The sequence below is a fragment of the Cyprinodon tularosa genome, unplaced genomic scaffold, assembly GCF_016077235.1.
Source record: "Cyprinodon tularosa strain WSP-4 unplaced genomic scaffold, ASM1607723v1 ctg66, whole genome shotgun sequence".
NCBI lineage: Eukaryota > Metazoa > Chordata > Actinopteri > Cyprinodontiformes > Cyprinodontidae > Cyprinodon > Cyprinodon tularosa.
Window position 1 is genome coordinate 183522 of NW_024039407.1, and position 23365 is coordinate 206886.

The 23365-nt window shown below is 36.5% G+C and overlaps 1 protein-coding gene and 1 long non-coding RNA gene across 2 annotated transcripts; both read left to right on the top strand.

The window, feature by feature from the left end:
* The first annotated feature begins 3684 nt into the window (after window positions 1–3684).
* On the top strand, window positions 3685–4825 carry LOC119799384. The gene is made up of 2 exons (XR_005282847.1): window positions 3685–3772; window positions 4536–4825. It is a non-coding gene; the product is annotated as an uncharacterized LOC119799384 (long non-coding RNA).
* A 1500-nt stretch (window positions 4826–6325) lies between these two features.
* On the top strand, window positions 6326–14812 carry LOC119799383 (transmembrane and death domain protein 1-like). The gene is made up of 5 exons (XM_038309232.1): window positions 6326–6634; window positions 6943–7137; window positions 8997–9119; window positions 13968–14120; window positions 14540–14812. The coding sequence occupies exons 1-5, from the start codon at window positions 6523–6525 to the stop codon at window positions 14713–14715; spliced, it is 759 nt and encodes a 252-aa protein (XP_038165160.1). The 5' UTR covers window positions 6326–6522; the 3' UTR covers window positions 14716–14812.
* The last annotated feature ends 8553 nt before the right edge of the window (window positions 14813–23365 follow it).

Consider the following 23365-nt stretch of genomic DNA (forward strand, 5'->3'; position numbering starts at 1 on the left):
TTTGCTGCATTTTCAGTTTCTTCTTCCTGGTTTGATTATTTCGTAAAATCGTTTAATCACTCCAGGAGGACCGTGTCCTGCAATTCAGTGACCTGGCGCATTCAGCAGGTTTTCCTTAGAAAACTTTTTCCAGTTTGATTGTAACAGCTGACTGACTTACAGTAAGATGATGTGCTGTGGATTGGTACTACTTAAATAAACTGAATTAAACTGAATTGAAATAGAAGCCATGTTTTATAAACGCCAGACAACTTCTCTTCTGTACTTTCAAAAAGTTTTGAGTAAGACTAACATAAGACATATGATTAAGACATTCATTAACTTTTTTTTTAATAGAAGAATGATGAAAACTGAGTCGATTTAAATCTTATTGCTGCCTACAATAGTAAAAATTTATTACTTAGATAATAAATAATGATTTATTTTTCATCCAGTCATTTTTCAGTAACAAGGATTCCCAATAAGGCCTAATCAAATTTGAACTGTATCTGCCTTGAGCTCACACAAATCATAGTCGCACAGAGGCTGTTATATGCAATGCATTCTGACAGCCCATTTGTATTCTGTGTGTGACACCTTGAATCTGCATCCAAATAGGCAATGAAATATTTATGCAGCAAAACGACGATGGTGCTTCTCATTGTCAATTTGCTTCAACACAAAACTCCATTAGAAGGTAGGTGCATTCCTAGCCAGGCAGATCAGAAGAGAAACGGCCAATGAGGCATCAGAAAAGGAGATACAGGGAAAGAGTATCAAGGAAGAGGAAACCCCCTCTGGGCAAATTCATGACCAGCATTCTTGAATATTACTCTAAAGATTAAAATCGTTACCAAAGTCAGAGGTCTCTGGAGCAAATACTAGCCTCCAAGAAGATTTTTTTAATTAATCATATTTTGATTTAATAGCAGGTATCTCATTCTTTAAGTTGTTGTTCTGCACAAAAGTGCAAACAATATTAAAAACATATTCAGAATTTTGCTTGATTCTCTCTACATGAATAAACATTGTGCATTGTTTGTTAATACTAGTCACCTAAATAGTTAACACTATAAATCAGTTTTTTGTGAGTCTGACTTTGATTTTAGCATATGCAGTTTTCTCTATCAAAAAAATTATACATAAAAAGCATGTTAGTCAAAAGTATGATGGCTCTTTAAAAACCTCTCAAATAAAGAGATATTTTAAAGTTGTGTTTAATGTGCTGTTCTCACATGTTCCATGAAATGAATTAATAAAGAAGGTGCTTTTTCTCAATAAAAAAACTCTGTGGTCTGTAACAAAATGGAGATTTTTAACCATCTGTGAACATAGTTGAGACATTTGTTACACCGACATATATGGATGTATCCCTGCAAAAGCTTTCTGTATGTCTGATTAATGTTTTGAAGTTCACATTCCTCACTGTGACATGTTACAACGGAGCAATCGCTCTCTTTGTATGTTGCCTTCGGGGGAGTAAAGTGCTTGAATACACCATGCATACTTCAGGTATACGTGAGAAAACTCAGACATTCTGACTTTGGAACAGATGTGGTTGAGGACACTGTTAATACAGGATCCATGGTGTTTTCCTTGCATGACAAAAATGCACATATGTTTAAAGACAAAACATTGACAATAACTGTAAGAAAATCACTGTATTTCCATTGTCATCAGCTTCATTTGCATATTGCTTTATTCTTACTCTACATTCACAATGCAATTATAGTAGTTGAAGGCATTTTTTTATCTACCGTATAAGCCATAGACAGGACTCAGAGAAGTCATGAACATTTGATTCAACAAATCTTTTAGAAACTGTCTGAACTTTGTTTCAAAATAAGTAATTTAGGCTGCAGCTTGTGAAGAGACAGTAGTATGATGCATCAGTTCAGGTAATTAATTCAGACATAGTACTAAACTAAAGTGCTAACTAAAGAAAAATACAATGGCCAGGCAATTTAATTTGTATAGCACAATTTAGTACATGGACTATTCAAAGTGCTTTACATAAATTAGACAATATAATTGAAGAAAAATAGAAGCAAAGTAAAAGGAAATAAAAGTAAAACATGATGCATTCTATTCCTGCAGATAAAAAGGGCTAAGGCAAAAAATAGAGAACAATTTGAACCAGCAAATGAACTCTATAGCAAGCTCCTTTCTGTAAACTAATTGAATGCCAACTTTCATGACTCTTATGACCTACTCTTTGGTAAAGCTACCAGCCTAACAGAAAATACAGTCTCCTTATTTTTGTTCTTTATAATGTTTTATCAAATCATGTTCAACAAAATAATGACTTTTATTTTATTCTAACACACAAAGTCTGACTGAACAATGCAATGACTTACACCAGGGGTGTGGCTGATGTCAGGCATTAGGGTTTAGGCAGAATTCAGGACTGCAATAAATTAAAATATAAAAAAGACAGGCTGAGACATGTATTCTTCATTTTTAAGCTGGTAAAAAACACTTTTTTAGATTTGAAAACTGTGTTTTATACATGCTGTAAATATGTTGAAATATATAAGAAAACACTTGAGTAGCTCAATCATATTGGATTGACCATTATGCTGTCCAGCTAGTGGTACTAAAAACATATCTAAGCTCCTTTTTCAGTTTTAGTTATCTGGATCCAAAGCTGCTCTAAGCTGGGGGTTTTCATAGGCTTGTTTTTCCCCTGTCGCCTTAAAGTGGTCCAAAAGATTACACTTAACAGGTGTCACTGTCCTGAGCAATCTGGTCCACACCAGACACTGAGATTAAGCTCAGCCTGTCCCTGGAGAACAACAGCTTAAAAATCAAAGATGCTGGTGTCCTTGTCAATAAAATCACACATAGAGATGACTGGTGCTAAATGAACGTGTCCCTTCAGGTGAGGCTCCATGAAGCTCTCTACCTCAGGAATGTGTCGGCACTGTTATTCCCCACCCACCCCTCACTGCTACCCCCAGCCCTGCCATTGTGAAAGAGAGGAATGCTTTTCAAAATGTTCCTCACAGAACGGGATGTTTAGGCGCTAAACCATCCCTCAGGAAAGTTTGAGAGCCAAATGTTTACTTGTCTTTCAAAACCAATTAAAATGTTCGGATCCAGTTCAAAGAATAAATAACATTCTGCAAAAAAGGCAACAATATGCTGTATAGCAAAGCTGAGATACTTTAACAGTTTATCATAATGTGGTTTGAGTTGATGTAAGGTGGGAGTTAGTTCTTAAGCGTACAGATGTAAATGTTAAACTAACAGCACAGTAACTAAGGAAACTCGCCTTAGTTGCATATATTTCTCCTGGAAAAAATGGCTGTTAGGGATTTGTGAAACAATTTCTTCTTCTGGGTAAGATAAAAATTAACAAATCCAAAAATACAATCCTTTTTTATTTGCAGTTTTTTTAATTTCCCTGGAGTTCCTCTTCGTTGCCTTCAAAGTATAAAACATGGTAACTCTATTATGCTAATAGAACTATTGTTGTTGATCACATTCAGTTTAAGAATATAACTAACATAGGAATTCGTTTTTTTTTTTTTCTTTTTTATATTACACTTTTTTTTCTTGGTATTAAGACCTTTCTGTATGGTAAGGTGTGGCTGGTATTTCACACACGAAAAAAGGGTGGTCCTTCTCAGGTGCTTTCATATTATTGGTTGGTGTAGTTGTCTAAATCACCACCTGAATGAGGTAGAGAAAAAGTCAGAGCAAAACTTGTCAGAAGTATCTTCAGCCTCCTTCAAGCCTGAGCTTAGATTCATCGTTGCGTGGCATCAATGGGAACTATAAGTAAAATAAGGTGAGTATTGCATTCTTAGCACGTTTAACGAATTAGATAGTTGCATATTAACTTGGATCGAGCTAAAAGGGCTTGTTGCATTTTTCTTTATTTCTAAGATGATGCAACAAATGTTTTTTTTTTTTTTTTTGTAAAGAGAAGCAGAATTAAAGGTCAATTTTGAACCCAGAATATAAGCAGTAAAAGGAGAGACTTTTAGAAGGTTGCAATCTCTTTAAGCAGATTTTCTTTTTTCTATTTATTCTTATTTTTTGCCTAAGCCCACATTTCTGAGCTAGTCTGATTGTAAGAGAGCTTGAGAGGGACAGTGTTGCATTCATATTCCTGATGACTAAGCCAGAACTCAGCTCAGACTAGAGATAACTTGTCAGAGCATGAAACCCTGGAGCCAAGGAGCAGGACAGGCCCGGTCTCGCTCCAGTCTAACGTAAAACTCAAGAAAAAAGGGAGAGGTCGACATTTGACTCCAGGCACACTCGCAGCTACCTCCTCAACCTCAGAGGCTTCCTCATTAATCATGGAGTCCCAACTGCAAACTCTGCACCTGGTTGCAGAGGTGGCCTCTATCTGAACAATTCACATCTGAAAATAAAGCTCAAGGTTTCTCAGTGAAACTAAGGAGTCGTTGTTTTTCCAAAAAAAAAAAAAAAGACTGATTAGGTTTCATTACCTTGGGGAAATTTCGTGAATCTGAGGGAGAAAGAAAATCTAAGTATGAAGAAGGATGATCTGACAGTGTGCATTTGTCTTTTTTTAATTTCAGAAACTGCAGGAATATGCCATGTGTTCTATCCTTCATTCCACCGGAGTCTGTATCTGTATTTAACCAGATTTCAGTGGTTTGAAGTGTAAAAGACATGGACGCATGACTACAGGAGCCGACCACAAAGAATCCCTTTAGTTTGTTCCTGTTATTTAATGATAATCATCCGTTTTTAACAAAGTATTACAGATTTCTTTTTTTTGCTGCATTTTGTGCTACATATGCAAGCCTTGGATTGGATTATTTTGTGAAAACTGTGATGTGACATGAATAAAATTCCTGACCTCCTGCCCAGTGTTTTTTTTTTTTTTTTTATAGCGCAACATCTCAAACCATTGCTGAACCATTATACCACCCACTCCTAAGCTTCTGTGCTTCTCAGCCCCTGAGCACTTTTTTTTCATTAGCCTGCATGGAGAATTTAAGACTGTAGCCCACACAAACAACCTTTACTTCTTGGCAGATGAAGCTTATTAACAATTTAAAACATGCCCTGGCCATAGCCCTTACAATGATACCATTAAATATTTTCTCCCTGCTAAACAGATGAATCTCTAGCACTTCCAGCACAATACTCTAATGTTCTGCAATGGAAAGAAAAACAGACATGAAAAGTGTTTGCTTTTTTATTTCTCTGCACTTCACACTTGCTGCCATGTTCACTCTTTCTAAAGTGTGAGATATAATACCATGTAAAGACAAGACAGTATGGGTTTTCAAAATGTGTAAAGCACAAATATCGAAGGATAAACCAGGCCTTATCTGGACAGAGCTTTCAGTTTAATTTTAACAGCAGAGTTCTGCAGTCAAAGGCTTTTAAACAGGATATCCCTCTAAAGTCCAACAATCACATATATTTTCTAACATACAAAACCATAAAAGTGAAGTACACTTAAGCTTTTGTATGCATGTGAGAACATTTGCATGCATATATATTCACCATTGTTTTTGTTCTCAATAGTTTAAAAATGCATAAATGCATGAATCTTTCAGTCAAGAAAAATTAAAAAGAAGCAAATTAGAAAATTTATTATAAGTGCATGGTTCAAAAAAGCACAATGGTTTAACATTACAACATAAACTTTTATAAATTTGAGTATGATGTCAAATGACAGATTTCTACGAAGTAGTGTTAAATTGCGGTTGACGTAGTTTCCATGTTTAGCAAATGCTTAGCATATTAAAATTTGAAATTAGATTTTGCATACAGGTCCAATTATTCTGTAGCCAGAAAATAAAGTTCAATGCAAATAAATGCCTTCAAAATTCAACTAGTTAGGAACAAAAAATAAATCAAACTTGACCAGCATGGAATTCAATCTCGATATAACTTCGAGGAAAGCCTCAGAGGATTGCCAAAGAAAATCAAGTGACAGAGAAACAAGGGGAAACATAAGACAGGTCTGGTTTCTGACCAGTTCAAAACATGGTAATTTTGAAAAAATAATGACTTCTTTCAACATGTATCATCAAAGATATTTAAAGATTTGAGAGAATATTCCATGAATGCAAATCTACTCTACTAAGGCCACTCACCAGAACTGTCAGCCCGACCACAGAGAGCTTTATTTAGAGAACAACAATAATTAAGTGGCCCTGTCATATGAATAGACTTCACTAATAACAAAAGCTGATACTATTTCCCCATCAAAGTTCATGTTTGAAGTTTAAACACAGTAATCTACAACACCCATGTTTAATTTTAACAATTAATATGAGAACAAATGCTGTGCTAGATTTTTAATTTATTATTAAAATATTAATTTATCTAATTTTTGTGGTTAACATTTAAATTGGATGTCCAAGAATGTTAGAAAACAAGAATGTTAGAAGACACAAACAGAATGTCATAAACAGATCTAATAAGAGGTATTACATAAATAAAGGAAGCGAGTGGGCGGCAACAGTATCCATGGTGATTAGTTACTGAGACTTAACTTTATCTTTCGAAAAGTTCAAGACAGTCATTACAGTTTGTAAATAAACAATGATGAAAATTAGCAGAACATACCAACACTTAACAGCTGACATGAAGGTCTGTAAAATTTACGTCTTTTTTCTCTTTCTGTTGCTGAACAAAACCCAGGAGGATGATACAGGTAAGAAAAACAGACAGTAGGGACATTTACGCCTACATCCAATAACAGAGAAAAATCCAAAATAACTTTCTCAGATTTTAAGTTATGGAGTTAAGACATCATTCAGTGTAGATTATTTAGGTTTGTATGACAATTTTACAGGCTATAGACAAATCAGTAAAACATAAGCTAAGCTTCATTACATTAACCTTATTTGCAAATATTTACACTCTCCTATGTCAGTTAAGTAAACAATGCAAGCTATAGTCTTGTTGCTTGCTGCTTTCTGTGCATGGTACTGCCATTTCTCCTTACTCTTGGGCTTACAGTAACAGAGGACATCGGAGTTCATCAGCTGGAACGCTTAGTGGAGCTGCTGACCTCCAAAGAGTGTGAGGACCTCCTGATTGCCCTGTCTCGCCAAGAAGAGGACATTTTTCAGCACATTGACCGTCTGTCTCCAGAAAATAATCAGCTGGATCTCAAACTTCGAGCCAAGAGAGACACCTCTGCTGCGTCCACAGGTCATTTGAGACCTTTAACACAACTTAAATCACAGCGGGACCTTTTTTTATCAAGTGTTTGAAAAAAAAAAAAAAGGGGGGGAGGAGGTCATACTGGGTCATCAAATGTGCTTAGGTGGGGAAAACTGTAACATCAGACCCAGTGTGGCAGGTGTTCTCAGCGAATAGATCAGGACTGTTCATTTTCTATTTCAGAACAGCATCAGAGAAGGTGGCCCCTTGTCTGATATCAGCACATATTTTTTTCAGATTCACATTAATTATTACAAGGTTTTGGCTTTCTTTTTTTTTAAGACTTAATGTCTCATTTTGGTTCGGTTCTGGATTATTTGCGGCTGGAAAGATTTTTATTTGTGGTTTCTTTTTCACTCATAATTTTTTATGGTGTGTTACCATAGCAACAATACAAATACAGGAGGGAACAGCTAATTGACATCCCAAAGGATAAAATAATAGCCTACCTATGACCCTAAAAACCAGATCCACAGCAAACTTGGTGTTATTTTCAAATCCTAGGGAGTTAAATTCAACACTTTTAAATTGTCTCTATTGGTCCACACTAGATGTGTTAAACAGCTCACCCTGGTACAGAGATGGAACAAGACAAGACTTAACAGCTTAAACTGGACACTTATGTATAGTGTCAAAAGTCAACACCATGCACTAGTTTTAATCATTTAGCAATTTATGGTGTGGAGCTACATTGTAGCCACAGCTGCTCTGGGGCACGCTAACAGAGGCAAGGCTGCTGTACACAGAGGCCACCAGGACCTCTGTCCACCATCAACACTTTACCAATGTTTGTCAGGTATCTTGCCCAAGAACACAAATAAGCTGATATTTGAAAAGCCGGCCCTCCAGTTGCAGGAATCCTGCATCCTAAGCCAAGCAATATAAATATGATTAGCAGCAGTGTTCTGGACCAATGGTAGGATTGGCTCAGTCCGATGTAGAGAGCATTACAGTAATCAAGTTGAGTTGTAAGAAAGGCATGCATTGCTGTTTTAAAGTCTTTAAGATACAATGATATGGGCTTGATCAAAAAGACTAATTTTTAAGAAGCATGTATATCTGACTGTCATCAACACAAAAAATAAAAAACCTAGAGGATACAAATAAAAATGAAACAAGGAGGGGTCCAAGGATTGAGTCCTGCAGAATGCCATATTGTAGAGGAGTGGATGAGGATTCAAAATTATCTATGTTTTGTTCTGTCTGACACATAAGGCCTAAACCATTTCGGTGCAGTACCACTAAAACCAAATTGGGTCGGTTAACAAGATAATAAAATATTGTGTCCAACAGTATCAAAAGCAGCAATTAGAACAGCATATTCACCCAAGTTATTTTTTTCTCAGAGTATGTCCTTAAAAACTTGCAGACTCTGTCCCTCCTGTAGTTAGTTTTAAAACCAGAATGAAAAACATGAATGATCTTTTCTTCCTCTTTAAAGGGTTTGACCTTTTGGACAAGAGGATATTAAAAAAAGGCAGTTTTCTTTTGTTTTTATAGAGTATACAGTAATATATATGTATCCTAAATGTAGTCTTAGATGCATTTTTACTGAAATACTACAAGAGCCTACAACAAAACAACAGCCACATTTATTATTACCCTGTTTAAATGCTTTAAAACATAGTCAAATATTCTCAGATTTGGGAACATGAAGAGCCTTTTAAAGTTAAAGTAAAGATCTGGTATAAGTGAGGAAAAAGACCTTAAAACAATTGAAATTAAGCATTATTTATTATTTATGCATTTGACATTTTCTTATATCATTAACTCTATTTTGAGCTATTGTTTTAGCATCCTAGAAAGCAGTGGCATGCTTCTCTAACTACCATGTGTTTTGTGTTTAGAAGATGAAAAGGGTCAATGCAGAACAGCTCTGACAGATTGGATGCTAGAGTTTGGTGAGAAGACATACTACGACAAGCTCTCTCGCGCTTTGCAGCACGTTGGCAGAACAGACATTGCCTTGGGTGAGTTAAGCCGAACATGCATTACACGGCTTTCACTTTGTTCGCATATTCAGTGTTCAGACTACTCGACTGGTTATTGTTTCTCAACTATAAGACTGAGAAATACATAGTTGACATCTGGGCTTCCTGCTGGATTACTACAATAAAGTATTATGGCTATGCTGAGATTTTTTTTTTTTTTTTTTTTATTACTAAAAATTTATATTAGGTCTGCGAGATTAAATTATAACATTACAAAAATAAAGTTTTAATATTATGAGGAAAAATTTTGCAAGAATAAAGAAGCAGAGCATTTTGTCTCCCCTGTGTTAAAATGCTTGGTTCAGTCTGAGGCTGCTTTTTCATTGAAATGATCGACATGTCAGATCTTGATAACAATCTAAGCTTTAATTTTATGACTTCAGTTTCAAAATATTTTGACTTATTCTCATATTGTTACATTTTTTTTATAGTTAAGAAAAAACGTCTTAACATGGCCAAAATCCCCAGTCATTGATTGCATTTTAAAGAATGTTTTAAAGCAACTTAAATTATCTGATTGCATCAAACTCCCGTGGGAACAGTCTAGAGTATGATTGCACCAAAAGACAAGTAATTAACAATAACAGAAAATATTCTAAAATTCTAAGACGTTTCATTATTTTTTTGTTTGTTCATTTCAATTAGACCCTTAAATATGTACTTTTTTAGTCTTGGATATATTTGAGTTTCTCTCTGCATTTTTGTTTGTTTTTAATCATGTGATTGTGGTTAGTTTTGTATGTTTAATCCTAAGTGCCATTGTGCATTCAAGTTTATATATAATGTTGTGTAGTTTTACAAGTTAAGATTATTAAAAAAGCTATCTCCTTGCTATTGCTGTGTCCCAGCTTTTCTTTTTTATTTTAAGTAACACTGGTTTGCAGAGCTGCTCCCTGTCCAAATCTAACACAAAAGATAAAGCTTGTTTGTTTGATAATCAGTGAGGTCAGGTCGCTTCCTCTCTCAAAAATACTCAGTCCAGTCCTCATCTCCTCTCCTACTAAGTGGTTTTTGAGCCAACTTGCTCTGACGACTATCCACAACTTCTGCAGACTGACAAGAGACTCTCCTGGGAGTCAGGATAAGAATTGGGCAAAGAGTCTTCCTAGCTTTAAATAAACACGTAAAGAAAGCTTGTCGCTTGCAGCACTTAATCATTTTTTTTTTTCATGGATAGAAATTTGTATTAACCTACTAATTGGATAGTTGTCAAATCAAAGCTGCTCAATTTTCATGTATATTACCATTGATAGTAGCAAATCCCAAAAGCAAACTGCACAACATTTCCCCTGACAAAAAGAAATTGGAACAAAGCCTCATTCTGCTGCATCTCTACACATTTTCAAAATTGGTTTATTCCTGTCACAATGGCCTCTCTAAAACTTGAACAACAAGGAAGAATTGCTTTATCACTTTGAGGTTTCTTTTAATTGGAATGTGAAGACTGGCATAGTTTGCACACTGCCAATCTCTGGCATGTGCTACAGTCCAGTGTGCACATCAACTCTGCAGCTGAGCAGCAATGGAAAGGAGAAGGTGTAAATGATCTGACAGAGGACTCAGTGGAGCTGACACAGGCCCGACAACAAACCATCTGCTCCTTTCATCAGCAGCTTTGGAGATACAAAAAATAACACAAGAAAAATATGCAAAGACAAGTTGTAAAACAGGAATTTGGAAGGGTGGAAATCAGCGTGATGCAGGATGTAGCAATCATTGATCATTTGACTGAAGTTCTGAAGAAATCCACTCATGTATACTAATTCAAAAAGTTCAATTTGTCAACCGAAAGCATAACCTATCCCACTCAATTTCTCTCATATTATCAGAACAACATTCAAGTCATTCACTAATTTTTTATGGAATATCCAATATTTCCTATTAATTGTTTTTAGCCACTGCAGGCGTTTGTTTTGGGTGAAAGTAAACTATACTGTCCTCCTGCTGCTGAGTCAGAGCATATTTTCCCACATACATAATGTGAATCTAGCCGTCTGGGGATTACACATCAATGCTCCTTTTGTAGACTACACATCCCTCCAAGAGGTCAGTATCATTACCATAATCTATTAGAAATGAGTTTTGCACCAGCATTACCTACACTCAGTAAAGGGGACTTTGCATATGTTATACCATGATCTAGGTGAATACTCAATTCTGATTGGCTGTAGGGTGTCCATATAGAAGTTGTTGAAGGACACCTATAAAAAAGTTCCACCAAGACATTAAGTTATTGTGCTGGTTCCTTCTGAAATTATATTTTTTATCATGTGGCATCATATATTTAGTTGCAGTTTCTGTGGTCATAGCCGGTAACCGTGGTGACACATAAAAACAAGAAATATTGCATAGCCCATTCAGCTTCTTGTGGAAATACTACAGGTATTGCTATTTTAAAAAATTAAACTGTTATCATATTGATTTAATAAGTATTTTGGTTATAAGTGACCATGGTAAAGGCAAGATAATGCCATTTAAGGTCTCAATTGTCAGAAATTAATGGACTTTGCAACTCTGAGACGTCCGTTAAAAAAGGGATGGTGCCCAACGCAGTGTCTATTATCAGAGATAATGGATGATGTGGAGACATGAATCCACAAGGATGCTTAAGTCAATTTATAATGTTTTGGTGAGTTTTTTTTTTTTTTACCATTAAAATTTGAAATTTTTCACAACAAATAGCTGAACTATTTAGTTTCTCTCATTGTGACATTTTGCCTCGGTAACCAGCTCTGTCCGTATCATTTCTGTATCATTTCAGAGGAAATTTCAGCCCACTGTCCCCAAAACCATCTGAGATAGTTTGCCTCAAAGTTTAGATTTAAATACCTTAAATGCTTTTTCACATTAATGTATTATTTTAAGATATATTTGATAATAATGTTTAAAAAAATGTATTTATAATAATTGTTTTATTTCATAATGCTAAAAACGTAAATTCTTTCACCATATCATTTCTTTTTTTCTCCCATTTTTCAAAAGGCACACCACTAGAGTTGCACGGCGGCAACATTTTTTAAATACAAACTGGAAATCCAGACTAGAAGTTGGTTACTTTTGCAGAATTTCTAAACCAACACTGAGTAACTTTTTAAACTACTTAAAATGTTTTCATAACTTTTGTAATTATATGTCGTCTTACACCTAGTTCTACACCTAGACACGTCTGCCATGGCCACAGGGTGTGTTTATCGAGTTCAGCGGCACTAAGTATCTTTGAAGAGGGTGCCAGTAACCCTGCCACACAAAAACACTCCAGATGTGCAGAGAGTTTTAAGGCATATGTCCCTCCCCCTTTTCCCCCGTTTGTTATAAAGACAGAAGTCGACGCGACTTTGTTACCCTGAGAGACTATATTTGTGTAAATTGTGCAGGGCTGATATTGAGGCGATGCTGCACCTTCCTGCTAGGATCTATACATGAATTTACTGTGAAATCATCAAACATAACATTATGTTTATCTGTGTTAAGGCCCATCAGCACATCAGTCGTTGAAGAGTCGGATAAGGTGGGGCGGCAATGCAGGAATATGGTACAAAACCAAAGTTGAACATTTTGTTTTATTATGACACTTTTTTCCCAACAGTTAGATTCATTACCTCATCGCTATTCGTGTTTCACACAGCCACTGGAAATAGAAATGTTTCGGGACTTTACCACACTATGCGCTGGTCGTTATGGGAAATTTTGTCTTCCTTCAGGCAAAACAAAACAGCTTTTGGAGGGGAGTCAAAATTGACTGGAAAAACTGAAAGTTCTTTAGTATTGCTTTAAATTCAAGTTAAGTCAAGTCAATTAAAAGTTTTAATTTATGGGGAACTATCCCTTACTTTTTATTACATCGTAACAATATCGTAACATCGTAAAAAAGCATGTGTGATATGTTTTGTATTTGTCAGTTGTAATCCTTATGCATAGAATTTTTTTACATCCAAGGAAAACTACAGCAGTTTGGGTTTGCGTTGGTGAAATGCCTTTAAAATTTTAAAATGTTTTGTCATTGTCTCCTTTCTATCTCCTCTTTCTTTCATCTTTTCTCCTTTTTTTCCTTTTTCTTCTTCTGTTTTTCTGCTCTATTTACATTGCAGTGTCCATATAAACTGTAAAACTCTCTGCATAATTATATGCAGGTAGTTTTAATATGTATGAAACAAGTGGAGCCATATGGCAATTGCCATATGGCTCCACTTGTGAAAGTAAAATCTGTTGGGCTCTTTTTGGCATGAATACAATTATTCTTATTGCCACATTGCCAGACAGGACACAGTTTAAAAAAACAAACAAATAAAAAATAACATATAATAAAATAAAATTTAAAGTGTCAAAAAGACAAGCAGATAAAAAAATTATAGTTCATATTCACCTTTATAGTAATAATCCATATTTAACTTAAAAAGGCATGATTGAGGTGCTTCTCTGGAACACGTTAGCTTTCCTTTGTTATACAGCAGGCATCACATTCATCCGTCCTTTTTGGCATAGCTTTATGCTCAATTTAGCCCTTCCTGATCCAACTAGGATACAAGTTCAAAATTGAGCCCTGACCTAGTCGCTGACTGCTACACCACAGGTTTAGCAAATAATATTTAATGTAAACAAGGATTTTGACATTGACAGAATTAAATTACTTTATATTGAACAATAAGGTCATACAATTCTCATATTTTGAAGAAAATCAGGAGGCCACCTCAATAATTAGAGTTTTAATGATGAGACCTGTGTTTCACCAAGGATGGTTAGATGGTTTAAAGAGACCTTAAAAAAAAACATTGATCTTAAAGGTAACATTTTTCATGTGAGATCGTCTCTGTGTTTTTGTCTTTACAGAAGTGGGGAAGAACATCAACCAGGATAAAGCCTTAAGCTTGAAGCGCTACGTTGAGGACTACGAGAAACATGCCAAATCCCTAAACAGCCGCTTCACGAATGCAGATGCAAATAAGGAGCAGCGGGCTCATCAAAGATTCAGAAAAATAAAGAGTAATATTTCCTCACAGTTTAAAAAATGGACATTAACTTAAACAGAGAGAAATAGCCATGCAGAACCAAGGATCCTGGTATACAGTATGTGAGGAGGAAATCCTCAGGCTGCAAAGGGGGCCTTTTGGGTTATTGTCTGAATGATGTTTCTGTGAACCCTGAATCTATTAATCTTTAGATGAGATGCTGGATTAGATGGGGTTGCTTTGGGCATGCTTCCAACTCATTACTCCTCAACATCAACACTCTCAATTTACAAAGTATATTTCCCAGGACATTTACAGATTCAAAAATGTAATTATCACCTCTCCATTTATTTACCCTCCTTAGAGATTACTTCAGGTGCAAAGTTGTGAAAAAAGGTGTTCCCATGGTTCTTATAATCTTAAACACGTTTGGCTCTTTTGTGCTCTGTTCAGTTGGGGATCTGACGTGGCGTGACCTGGATCTGATCGTGAGACGAGCTCCTGTACCTCCGTATCCCAGGGGGCCTCTGGATGTAGTTCTTCCCATTTTTTATGGCCTCCTGCTGAGCTCAGTTTCATGTGCAGTTGTACTCCACATCGTTATGCTCGTCTGCCAAAGGTCAAGTTGATTTTAGGATGAAATCAGGATTTCAGAAGCAGAAATGTTTGTCTGTGTGAAGAGAATAAGAACAATGTAGCATTGCAAAGAGGTCAATAAAAACTTCACACACCTTTTCTATTTCATGTGTATTTTCTGTAAGATTTCCTCCAGTCTTTGTATCAAAACCCATTCACAACAACAATGCAAAATCTAGTTTACTTTGCAGCACAGTTGAGAAGTTTAACAGCTGCTGCCAGAATGGATATTTTTTTAGATAAAATGATTAGCTGTGCTTTAGGGTTTTTTTAAGCAATTGCCAGTATTGTCAAACCAGGAGCTGTCTGCATTGTGGTGTGACAGATGCACTGGAACCCAGCCCTCACACCTCACAGGTTATTCCAGTGTTGCTCTGATAGGGATGCCACTTTCCATTTCCCCTCTAAGTGACGGCACTGTGCCCGTCTGGCATTGAAGAACAGCTAATTATCCGGCCCGGCGTCCATTTCCCCCTGAGCTTGCCCGATACCTCCACAGGCAATCCAAAGAACTAATAACAATGACAATACCAGCAGACGATGTAGAGCTCTTGTTTGTAATAACAGCATCTGCTGGGGAAATGAAGCCAAAAAGGAAGTACAGAAGTTTAGTTTTGAAAATGCAAGAAAATTGAAAACGGGTGACATTTAAAACTGTGATACAATATTTACCTCAGACTGGTAGACATTGAAACTAAACCGAAAAGAAAACATTTTTTTATGAGATGTGTTAAAATCTGTGGGCTTTAATTAGGAAAGTCATTTGCTCTCAACAGGATCATTCTCAACTCCTTCCTTCAGACAGTTTTATAATACCATGACTGAAAAAACCCATGGCACTTGACTACATTCTTTCTTATTGCTCCCAGTTTCTTACGCGGTCCCCACTTTCTTCTTCATAATTGAGCTAATTACTTCATTACACAAATCTAGCCTAATGTGTTTCAGGAGGGCGACAGCTTGGATTAACGCCGGCACTGAGCAGCAATTACAGTCTATTAGTCCATAAATCAACATTTAAACAAAATTATAGTACCAACAACTGTATGAGCAAAGCTCTGAAAGACCAAAAGGCCATGCTTTTCAGTTTGGTAATTACTGAAGTACATCGCGTCAGAAAAATGTTTATTACCTCAGAACTTTTTCATAAACTTCAGCAAATTCTGGTTTGATTTAATGTGATGGATTAACACATGCATGATTTCTGCCTGAATTTGTAAATAATACATGATGGAGGATTTTGATTTGGAAGGAGTAAAATTTGATATTTACTTTTGTTTTTAAAGAATTTTCTTCAAAAATTGTGTAGTTGTATCCAGCAACTTTGACTGGGATGTTCCACATGGAGTCATTGCACTGCTGGGTGGTGAACCCTCCCTCTGGTCTCAGCTCTTTGGTTACAGGTTTTCTTTCAGGATTTGTTTGCGTTAAGTTCCATGCATTCAACTTATTAACTCTCACCAGTTTTAATGTCCATTCTTATGAAAAACATCCCCATTGCAGCATACAGCCACCATGCATGTCAAGTAAAAAGATGGTGGATTCAGGGTGATGTTTTTCCGCCAAGAATGCATATTTTGGCGCCATCTAACAAGAAAGTCTTCTGACTAATGTTTACTGTCCCCCACATGATTTGCAGCAGACAACTCATGGCTTCTTTCTACTATGGCTGCCTTTTTCCTGATCCTGATTCATGATTTGTGAGTTGTGCATTTATGTAGCTCCTCCTACCACAGGCTTGTTGCTTGCTGCTTTGATTAATGATTCTCTTTTCCACCTTGTCAGTTAGATTGACTTCCATGTCCTGGTAGGATTTGCATCTGTTCCACATTCTTCAGCTGATCACCTAAACCGGGCTCTCTGATATGTTTTGTTTGGCTTAGTATCTCCTAACCTAACTCTTCTTAAAATGTTTCCAGATCTCTCTACCTGACCTGTTTACTGTGTTCCTTAGCTTCATGGTGTTGTTCTATTCACCATTAGTCTCAAATACACGTCCAAGGCCTTCAGAGCAAAGGTGGATTATGCTGAGATTAAATGCATACAGGTGGATACTGACTAATTTTAATGTGATTTCTGAAATGGAAATTAGTTTGAATATAAATGACTAAAAAAACAGATCACACTATCCAGGTTTTTCTAAATGTCTCTTAAGATAAGGCTTTAAAAAAAATGTTGTAGTGTATCCTGACAAAATATGGAATCTGTAAATTATAAACCAGATTTTAAGAAGTTATCATTAAAATATGTACTGCATTTTATTTTGATTATTGATTATTTTTATTATCAATTTATACTTTTTTAACATTGTAAATAATTTGTCTTGCTTTGTCTTCTTTAGTGGAAAAATAGCTCTTTATATGTAATATTAAACATCTGTCTTTGAACGTTGTTTTTGTTTCACATTTATCACTAAACTCCCCTGGCAGCAAAGGACAGCTCTATATGACTAAACCTTCTCTGTCCTTCAGTTTTCCCCCTCTAGCTGTTAAGATGCTGCAGGTGCTGACTCTGACAGGTTCACCTGCTGTGGGCTCACCCGCATTTCTGTAAGCAGTGGAGAGGAAAGCTGTACTTTTGTATGCCTGACTGACTCAGAGAAACAACATGCCACAAGGGGCCATCATGGTTGTGACACTATTTTGCAAGAATCCATCAGGAAGCTTCTTTCAGCTGGCTTAAAATAAAAAAAATGAAAACAAACTCTTCAACATTGTTGAGGCTAACTGTGAAACTGGGGAAAGTTAGTGAACCCTGCTATATAGACTGATAGCAGTCTATATATATATATTGATTATAGATGTGTGTTTCTCTGTCTGCTTGTTTTACAATCTACTTAGTGTCTGAGATCCAACCTTGTATTTTTTATAGAGTTGCAAATGTGCAGCAAATACATACACAGGAAAACTGGACAAACACACAAAACACATGCAAAAGAAAAAAAGGCTGTGACAAGAAATGCCACGACTATAGAACATTGAGGCCAGCAAGTTCAGAAGCACTGCAAATACAAAACCCGCTGAAAACACATGAACAGTGCTTACAGACATAAACAGGATAAAATATTTCAAAGGAGAACTTACCTTTTCTTTCTTCTTTTGAAATTTAATCTTAGTGGGCATCCCCTTTGTGTTTAGTAAAGCTGAGGGTCTGATCCAAAGACATGAATCTATTGTAAGATGTGTTTATGGTTTGGTCCCATATGAGCAATGTTGGGAGTAACAGCATTATATATTAAAGTCGTAGGGAAGCTGCTGTTTGAACTGTTGTATTTCCAAATTCTCCCGATTGGTGCCCAACTCTACACGAGTGCATAAAGTGAATGTGATTGGTCGTTTATTAAGGGGGCGGGATTGTTGTGCCGGAAGGTTCGCAAGCTTTTCGGTTGTGGCCGGTGTCTTGAAAGCATATTGCGGAAACATGCAAAAGGAGGAGAGTTTTGTGTCGGAGGTTGTGGATGCGTCTCCTCCATCTTACATTTTTTTATTTAGAGAAGGAAAGCGGGGACGAAGTTGTTGTGGAAGGGGACGCCAGGGCGGCAGAAGCTTGGTTTGGTGTAGAAGGCTTACAGCTGTACATGTTTGAGCCCTCGCCTCGCAATGCTGCCAGTTCTGTTAGCTCTACGCCTGCTGAAGACACAGACGTCCATCCCCATGAACACTGGGACGCAACTCAATGGGAAAGGAAATGATTCTTATTTCTTATTTCAACCGTTGCGTATATTAGCTGCAACATATGAATCAACATGCTGTGACCGAAAAATGTGATTGACAGATGACCGTTGATATATTATTGGCTGAATTTAGGTGTACAAGCTGACGTATAACTCACCGGCCTGCATAAGATAAAGAAAAAAAATACACAGATTTTAAGACAGGATTTTTTTATAGAAATTTTCTAAATGTCGGGACAATATTGTTTGATAAAGAGTACATTTATATACATGTTTAAGCCAGAATGATTTGACATTGAAATATGACTTCCCTACGACTCTAACGGCATTGATAACAGTTATTTTTCTAGTGACAGAATAATCTAACCAATTACTTTTCAAATATTAATTATGCCCTTACATTGCCTGCAGTCTAATGCAGCACTTTATCCCGATCAGTCAAAGTGACTTTTCATAAATGCACTCGCTGCTGTGAGAAGAGAGAGCTTTCAGTGCAGAGATGCAGGTATATGATTGGCTGAGGGAATCTAAAGTGAGTAGGTGTTTCTCTGAGCAAGACCCTTAACCCCTGATTGCTCTCCACGATGGCAGCCCGCTGCTCCCCAAGGGAGTTAAATGTGAAATCAATAAAGTTCAATTATAAAATTATTAGTATTCTTTCCGCCCCTGTTATTTTTTTGCCAGGTAAAGCCTGTTAATGTGCAATAAATCACGCTTTTTAAATATTTGTTTTATTTTTTCTTTGGTATAAACATTCAAGAGACATTTTATAAGTTTTTACTGAAAAATATCCTTTAAAAAGCCTTTTTTTATTCAACTCTTCATAATTGAAATATTGTTTGATGGGCAGACACATCTGTAGGTCAGCGCTGATGCATCTGTAAGCCTGTAGCCTATTTTCCTGAATATACTTTGAGTTGGAGGTTCCCATGCTGGTTCTGAGGATGTGACGTCAAATGCATCCATGTTAAATGGGTCAGACCATAGCAAAAAATTATAGATTTTATTCCAGATGGATTTGTGGATCCTCAGAAGCGTGCGGCATTCAGCTTTTATCAAACACCAATGGCAAATCCACATGAGGCTTTTTATGTGGGGGAAAAAAGCACCTTGTTTTATATGAGTGCGAGCTACAAGAACGAGGATATGAGTGTCGTAGTTCTGTGCTTTGGCCACAGGTGGCAGTATCATTGGAAAACTCCATAATGCCTGTTTAAGCGTATTAATCACAAAAATTAATACATAAATGTTTTGTAATTGAATGTCTCAGCTTTCTTGTGATGCCACAAACACCAAATTGTTTAGATCAGTATGCTCTCACATATGTAGTCATTTTGATGGATTTTTCTATTTAGTCAATTAATATTGAACATTCTACCATTACTAAAGTGACACATGGTGGCCCATTGTTGAAAGGGAGTGACAAATACCTCTTTCCCAATGGCCGAAAAACCCATTTAAACCTGGGAATAATTGGCTTTTAGTTGCAGTGGGAACAGCTCACCGACGGGTGTCTATCCGGGTCAGATGACTCCTCAAGCGACCCGCATTAAAATTACCTCGGCTCTGATTGGCATGCTGTGGGAACGCTAGACCCGGGCTGACCCGCTGAATTACGTGACAACATAAAACAAAATGCACATATGTCAACACATGTCAGCTGCTTCTGATCTAACATACCAAAACAACTCTGTTTAAATTCGTTAAACATGACGCAGCTCTGGTAAGAGGGATTCAGACAGACGACTACCTCCCAGCTTCCTTATATATTGCTGTCCATTGTTTACTTTAGTGATTTATGTTGCATTTGTGACATCATCAATGCTACCTTAGCGTGATGGTGTCACCAGACATGCATGGACAGGGGGACAGACGCCATGCAGCTTGCCAGTGTGGGGTAAGATTCTACGTTTTTGTCAGTGGGAAGACAGCCAAATACCGATTGTTAGTGGGTTGCCAAATTTTTGAAAAACCTGGTATTTTCAGTGGGAAAGAGGCTTTATAGTACATTGGAAGATCGATGAAGCTGAAGACTTAGAAACCCTTGAAGAAAACCTATGAAAATACTTGATCCTTTAGTTGAGGGTCACTTTACCAAAAGGACAATGAAAACATGTGGCCATCTACAAGTGATTGGTTTATATTAAACATTATCAATGTGTAAGTGTGTCCCTGTAAAGGTTCCGTAAATATTAACAAAAGTTCTGTAAAAATCCACTAATATGTTCCATACTTAGAAATTTATCTTAGAAGATGTTCTCCATGGATTTTTATTTGTATTTTCAAAAAAGTCAAGATGTGCGAAGCTCAAAGCGATACACCTTTAAAGACATGGCGGTCTAATTGCTGTTACATATGGATATTCACTCATCATTAAAATGTAAAAATGTGTTAAACTGGGAAGAAATATGAAAATACACAGAGGTTATAGGCATATGAATATTTTTTCAATGCAGTCCATTTGTTTTATTTGGCCCCTTTTATCTTGTTTCAGAGGATTTGAGAAAATAAATATTCAAGGCATTTTGTGTTTGTTTTGTTTCTTTTTTTATTTGTTGTCCTTTTGGCAAAGATGTAAGGGATGTGATATTGTAACTGCATAAATTCACAGTCTATTGCACAGTTTCGTATTCTATAAAGTGCTGTCTGACCATGTGATTGTCTTGGAGCCCGTCCGTTAGGATCTTTCTCATTTACCAGAATCAGAAGAATAGGGCAGCGATCTATTCTCATGCAAAGGAATAAAGCAATCACATGGATGAATAGAGAAAGAATCTGACATGAAATTGACATTTACAGCCAAGGCAAAGCTGGGTTACGCTTTCCAGACATATCCATTCTCATGTAAAATAGAGTGTGGTTTTTGCTATCTAGTAGGTTTCTTTTGGGTATTTAATAGTTTGTAGAGCAGCAGCTTATGAAACTGGGCTCTCTAAGGAGGACACATCTGTCCCTTGTCATTGGTTCAGTTTAGCATATGGAGTCAAGTGTTTGTCTGGCTGGAAATGTAGATGAACTGAATGTAATGCGTGCCAAGGGGACGCTCATACGGTGGGGCTTCGTCCTTGATGTGCTGAGGCAGAGCTTTCTGCACCATGGCCTCTGGGGTGTGCTTAGTGTCACTAAAGGCTTTAAATCGCCCTCCCACCATTTGCATCTTCATTCATTTGCAGAGCTACAGAGGTGCTGCAGTCCCCACTCAAGCATCACTTTCCCTTTTGCTCAATATTTATGGATCACAGGAAACAAGATCAAAACAGCAGATTTTTTTAATGCCATACTTTCTTTAATCGCTCGGCTGCAGCCTTCCAACTCTATCTGACATGGTTTCCTTAAGGGAATTCTCAAAAGTTTCAAAAACTGCCAAGATAAGGGGATATATGGTTTTACATATTAAACCACAGTGCCATCACGTGGTCATAGTAGGTCACTACAAAATATTTCTAACTGCACAAAACTTTTAAATGTAAAATCTCTTGAAAGCTGTGGCAGAGAATAACACTTCGATTGGTAAATCATACATAAACACAAAAAATAAAAGCATAATTAACTGTGAATTAGATCTTTATATTTATAATGAAAAACTTTCCTTTGTCTTAATAAGGGGAAATTGCGCAGACATGCAAAAATTGAGGGTTCAAACTAAGTATCAAATCAAACTCCCCTTGCAACGTTCAGTATGAAAAATATAAAAATAATAACTGAAAAAAGGATGCAATACTTTTTTGTTGTTGTTATAAAAAACTTTGTTTGTTTTTTTAAAAAGCTCTGTACAATGGATGTCCTGCGTTACTGTGTATCTGAGATTGCTTTTTGGAGAGAGCATTTTCAGGAGAGAAATCCAGATTTCCATCATACATCATTATAAAAATTTGGAATTAATGTTTAAAAACTAAAAAAAAAAACAATGGTCTGAATATTTTGGAATCCTCCAACAGAGTATTGATAAATTCCCTATAATGAAGTTACTGTTTGGAGCTTAAGTCTTGAAGAGGCCCATTTCAAATGGTTATGTTTTCCCAGAGCAGTATTGTGATATCAAGGCTGTAATTTCTTTGCCATTCTGTCCCAGCATTACAGCAATCTAAAAAGGACTGCAATTCATATTATCATAGTACCACAAAGTATCATGATTTTAAAAATGTATTGCCACCCATATTCCAGTTCATTCCAATTCCTCCACGGTCAAAACAGTCTTGCACTAATCAGGTATAACATTATAACCTCTAAAAAGGAAAGTAAGTAACACTGATTATTTGCCTATTTTTTATTTAGCACGACACTCACCAGTGGGAGAAGCTTGAAGTAGAGTTTCCTCTCTTCCACAGTGAAAGGAGTCAGCTAAGGTGACCCAGACATCTTTTACATAGGAGTATGATGGAGTTCGACGAAGGCCTTCCTATGATGGCTAGACTACAGGATCAGAGCATCTTGTAAAGCTGCCGCTTTTCTAAGGTGATTGCGATGGTCTATCTTTATTTAAGTGGTTCAACGACAAAACACCTCATCTATGCATGGCTTAGATTGTTGAAAAAAAGGACATGGATGTTAGAATACCCAGTGCATTGAGGCTGCAGAGGAACATAGCATTTAAGGTACCAGTCCTGAATTCTAAACACTATGACCTTTTACAACCTTATTTAAAGCCCAGCTACAAAGGAAAAGTTGTGAAGAAGAACAACAGTTGTGAGGTGTAGCCTTAACTTCCATGGCATTTGTATTAGGCGTCCAGTTAACAATTATTTTGGTAATCGATTAATCTGTGGATTATTTTTGGGGAAGATCCATTAATAGTCGGATAGCAAATAGTCAGGACCACAAACCTAAACTAATAATAGCTTAACTAAAAATAAGACTTCAACAGTCAAAGGCAGCTCCAAACAAATTGGTTTTGTTAGGATTATTTTCTTATTATTTTTTTTAGCTTTGACCTAAAATCATTTTCTGCACTTTTAGAGTCTTCTGTGAGT